Source organism: Bidens hawaiensis, unplaced genomic scaffold (genome assembly GCF_021521415.1).
Source record: "Bidens hawaiensis isolate Kalapana, Puna unplaced genomic scaffold, B.hawaiensis_p1.1 tig00000512_1, whole genome shotgun sequence".
NCBI lineage: Eukaryota > Viridiplantae > Streptophyta > Magnoliopsida > Asterales > Asteraceae > Bidens > Bidens hawaiensis.
In genome coordinates, this window is record NW_027491033.1 from 1368145 (window position 1) to 1372614 (window position 4470).

At 34.8% G+C, this 4470-nt stretch overlaps 1 protein-coding gene across 1 annotated transcript; it reads right to left on the minus strand.

The window, feature by feature from the left end:
- Positions 1-2327, minus strand: LOC143633515 (serine/threonine-protein kinase SRK2A-like). Its single transcript, XM_077101808.1, has 9 exons — positions 1933-2327; positions 1730-1804; positions 1543-1644; positions 1403-1456; positions 1220-1312; positions 1041-1133; positions 739-843; positions 569-667; positions 1-475 (listed from the first exon to the last, which is right to left on the minus strand). Exons 1-9 carry the CDS (start codon positions 2050-2052, stop codon positions 140-142), a joined length of 1077 nt encoding a protein of 358 aa, XP_076957923.1. The 5' UTR covers positions 2053-2327; the 3' UTR covers positions 1-139.
- Between the last annotated feature and the right edge of the window lie 2143 nt (positions 2328-4470).

The following is a 4470-nucleotide window of genomic DNA, read 5'->3' on the forward strand; positions in this document are numbered from 1 at the left end:
AACTTGAAATGGAAGGATAATTGCACCACAAACCTAAAGTCCTCACACACCAGCACACCTATTTAGCACAAATACCACACAAATTTACAGATTTAACCTCCATTTTTACAACACTTCCAACTAATAAACACCAATAACCTCAAATAGGACCAACTTCTCCACTTTCATGAGCTTCTTTCACTCTCTTATCATACTCATCTTCTTCCCCTTCTTCATCTCCACCTTCTCCCTCTTCTTCTTTCTCATCCTCCTCGTCATCCTCGTCATCATCCCCCCATCCATAACCACTGTGGGAACGCAGGACTGGTGGTGCGACCCGTGCCTCCTCAACAATCTTCATAATTTCCTCCACACTTTGTGGAGAAAATGTTGGATTTTCCTTCCTGTAATATGCAGCCTGTGCTGTTTCAGTTAGTTCCCGAGGCAAGTTCTTCAAGAACCATGGATGACTCTTGATTTCCTTCAAAGTGATTCTCTGAAACAAAACCAAAACAGAAACAAATGTTTAATGCTTTGATATTGTTTTATGGGATTGAATAATATTATAATATGTGTTTGGTATGTGTACCCTCAATGCATTGGCAACAAATATGCGAGAAAGAAGGTGTCTGCAGTCTTGAGATATGTGAACATTGTCTGGGATTTTGTATTGAACAGCCATTATACGCTGCGGATAAAAGTTAAAGGTCAAAGTCAATATGAGTAAGTCAATAGAAATGTCATTATAAAGCAAGTTACTTGAATTGTTTTCCTAAAGTTCTTGGGATCTTCTTGGTCTTCAAAAGGGTACGCCCCCACAAGCATCACGTAAAGTGTCACTCCACACGACCAAACATCCGCTGTCTAAACACCACAAACCAAAATTCACAGACACCAAGAATATAGTATTTGAAAATCTAATAATAATGTTGGATAAAAGATGTACACAATCAACATATATTTCATAACTTTCATCAACATCTGCTTAGCACAATTTGTCCCAGTTACCAAGAAAACACATACCCAAAAAAGAATAAGAATAGCAGAGACAAATATTTTACCTTTCCATCATATTCTCTACGAGAAAGAACCTCAGGAGCAATGTATGCAGGGGTGCCAACAGTGGATTTAGGTCTCGAGTGCAGCAGTGATGACTACATAATAAATTAACAGCATTGAAAATGATAATATACCCAATTCACTTACAAAATATACTAGACGACGGTTATCGTATGAGTACCTTTGAGTAACCAAAGTCACAGATTTTGAGGCGTGGTGCAGGGCTCCCGTCTAACAGAGTGTTCTCAAGCTTCAAATCTCTATGACAAATTTGCTGCACAACATTAATAACACGTAAATTAATGAAATTTAATCACATACGACATCATATCAATGCATACATAACAAAGATCATTATATGTACCATGATATGACAGTAGTGAACTCCAGATATCAGCTGCTGGAAGAAGTATCTAGCCTAAAAAAATCAACAGAAGAATATCAACACCGATCCACTAACCTCAATCAAATAAAACAATTCTTGTTTTTTAATATCAATATGACCTCATCTTCACTGAATCTTCCAGCATTACAAATCCTCTCGAAAAGCTCCCCGCCTGCAGCATACTCCATCACAATAGCAAGGTGTGTCGGCGTAAGCACCACCTATTAACAAACAAATAAATCAAAACCACCACCAATTCAACTTAACAAACAATCCATACTGCCACAAAAACAATGAACCTGTTACCTCTCGAAACCGAATAATGTTCGGGTGCCGAAGCGATCTGTGATTAATGATTTCCCTAGCAACATTCTCATCAATCTACAACCAAACCAAACATAACATAACATAACCTAATCATAATAATAACATCAACATCATTTATGTATGTATATGTATTTATATATATATATATATATATATATATATATATATATATATATATATACCTTGTGACCTCTTTCGATATACTTCATGGCAACAAGCTCTTTGGTAACCTTGTTCCTCATCAATCTGGCAACACCAAAGTTACCAGATCCTATATCCTTCACAAGCTCGTACTTATCCATTACTCAATTACACTAATTCTAATTCAATCGAAAACCCTAAGAGAGAGAAAGAAAGGAAGAAGTACGCTACAGATTTTAATTAAAAAAATTGGGAATCAGGGATCGGGAATTGAATTATTGGAGTGGTATTGTGTGGGTTGATTGATTCGTTTGTTGTGTTGTGTAACAAGCAAAAAGTGAAAAAAAAACCCTAATTTAGATAGAGCTGGCAATTAGGGCTGGCTAATTGATGGTGTAAAGAAGAGTTTTGGGGGAAAAGACTGAGAGAGATTGCGGAGGATTAAAGGAAAGTATTATTATTATTATTATTATTATTATTATTATTATTATTATTATTATTATTATTATTATTATTATGTATCGAGAGAAGAATGAAAGAGAACATGCAGCCCAACAGCGAAAAGGGTGTGTTTTTGCTCCTGCTGTCTGTCTGTCTGTCTGTGATATCAATATCTTGTTTGAGAGAGAGAGAGAGAGAGAGAGAGAGAAGAGTAGGCAAATATAGTTATTATTATTATTATTATTATTATTATTATTATTATTATTAAGGTTGTATGGCCCATATGGGGTTATTATCATAGGTTAATAATTTCATTTGATTTGGGTCACCAAATTTAATTCTATTGAAACTTGCTTCCGATATTTAATTAGATGCCTCCACCACCACCATCACCCCGTCACTATCGTTGTCGCTCCCTGTTGTCACTACTTCCATTGTTACTGGTATCATTTCTATCGTTAGCCCAGCGTGTTGTTGATGTGGCCACCGACGTCTAATCTGCACCGAAGTCATGGTTAGCGTAGTTCCACCGACTATCTTGTGGACACTACCACCTCCACTCCACCAACGTTGCAAGCCATGTCTCCCTTGCCTACACCACCTTTGACGGTGGGTGTCACACCTGACCTCAGAGACACGGACGTATGACAAACAGTTCATATCTGTTTTGATTTTATTTCGAAGTTTTTGCAGCGAAACCTATTTATTTATTTATTTAATAACTCATAAGTTGAAAAAAAAAATATTCATTTATAAAACTTAGACTTTTAATGCCCTTTTCTTATCACAAAACATTTTTTTACATCATTTTATTTTAAAAATTTGTACGAGGATTTTAAAATTATGTGAGCCTTATTTGATTATTCAATGCACATTATTTGGTTACTATTGATTTGTTTATCCCTCATGTACGCAAATTCTATTATACTGATGATTCAGTTACTTCAATTACCCAAGCACACACAAGTCCAAGGCTTATGCCTAACGTAAAGATTCTCGAGGATTTTCAATAATCAGATTTTTGATTTTCAGTTTTCGATGGTTTATGCGACGTTTGACGTCCAACTCGCTATGTTTTATAATGTGTTTTAACTGAAAGTCTGTCAAGTCGTGGTGATCCACGAATACTCAGCTTTCGGTTCGATTTAATTATGTATAAATAAACGAGAATAGTTAAGTTTAAAAATTTTGTGACACGTTTTCTTTATTTATACGCTTATTTACGGCTTAAACTTTTAAAAGTTTGCAAAGTAATAACCAAATTTCCAACGATTACCTTGTTATTTTACTATTATGTTATAGAATCGAAAATTCAAAAAGTTATGGTGATACATAAATGGTTGAATTTCGGTTTGATTACTATATTATTTTATTCATTTACTACTACATTTTAGAATTGAAAGTTTCAAAAAGTTTTGGTAATACATAAATGGTTGAATTTCAATTTGATTACTATATTATTTTATTCATTTCCTACTACGTTTTATAATTGAAAATTCGAAAGGTCATGGTGATATATGAATGACCGAATTTCAATTCGTTTACCTTATTGTTATATTCATTTACACTTATGTTTTAGAATTGAAAATTTAGAAAGTTATGGTGGCACATGAACACTCGATTTACAATTCGCTTCTACAATTTATTGTTAATTTTAATATTTATTCCATATGATTATTCAATAATTTCTAGATTTTCGTTGTTGAATGTGAAAACTCATGACGTCTCATGGGAATTCCAATTTTGATTTCAAATTTTGTTTCATATGATTTCTTTTCTTTACTTGTTTTATTGATGTATCTATTAGTCGTTTTTATACTTACGTCCCAAGTCACGCAAATTCCTCACGTTTCGTATCACGCCTTCTCGTTTTCCTAGACGTCGCACTCAACCGGCGAAATGACAATCCAAGTTATCAAGCAAATGGCCTCCGCGATCCCGATCACCCCACGTTTAACCACACCACCTTCATCGCTATAGTAAATTCAAACTTAAACCCAGCACCATTCTTGGAAACTCAAACCAAACCCAAACGAAAAGTCTCTCACAGAAACGTGCCCTTTGTACGGTATGTGTAAATCCCACCACTTTACTTCCCTGAAACGTTGATATACTTCAATCTGTGGTAGATTCAATTA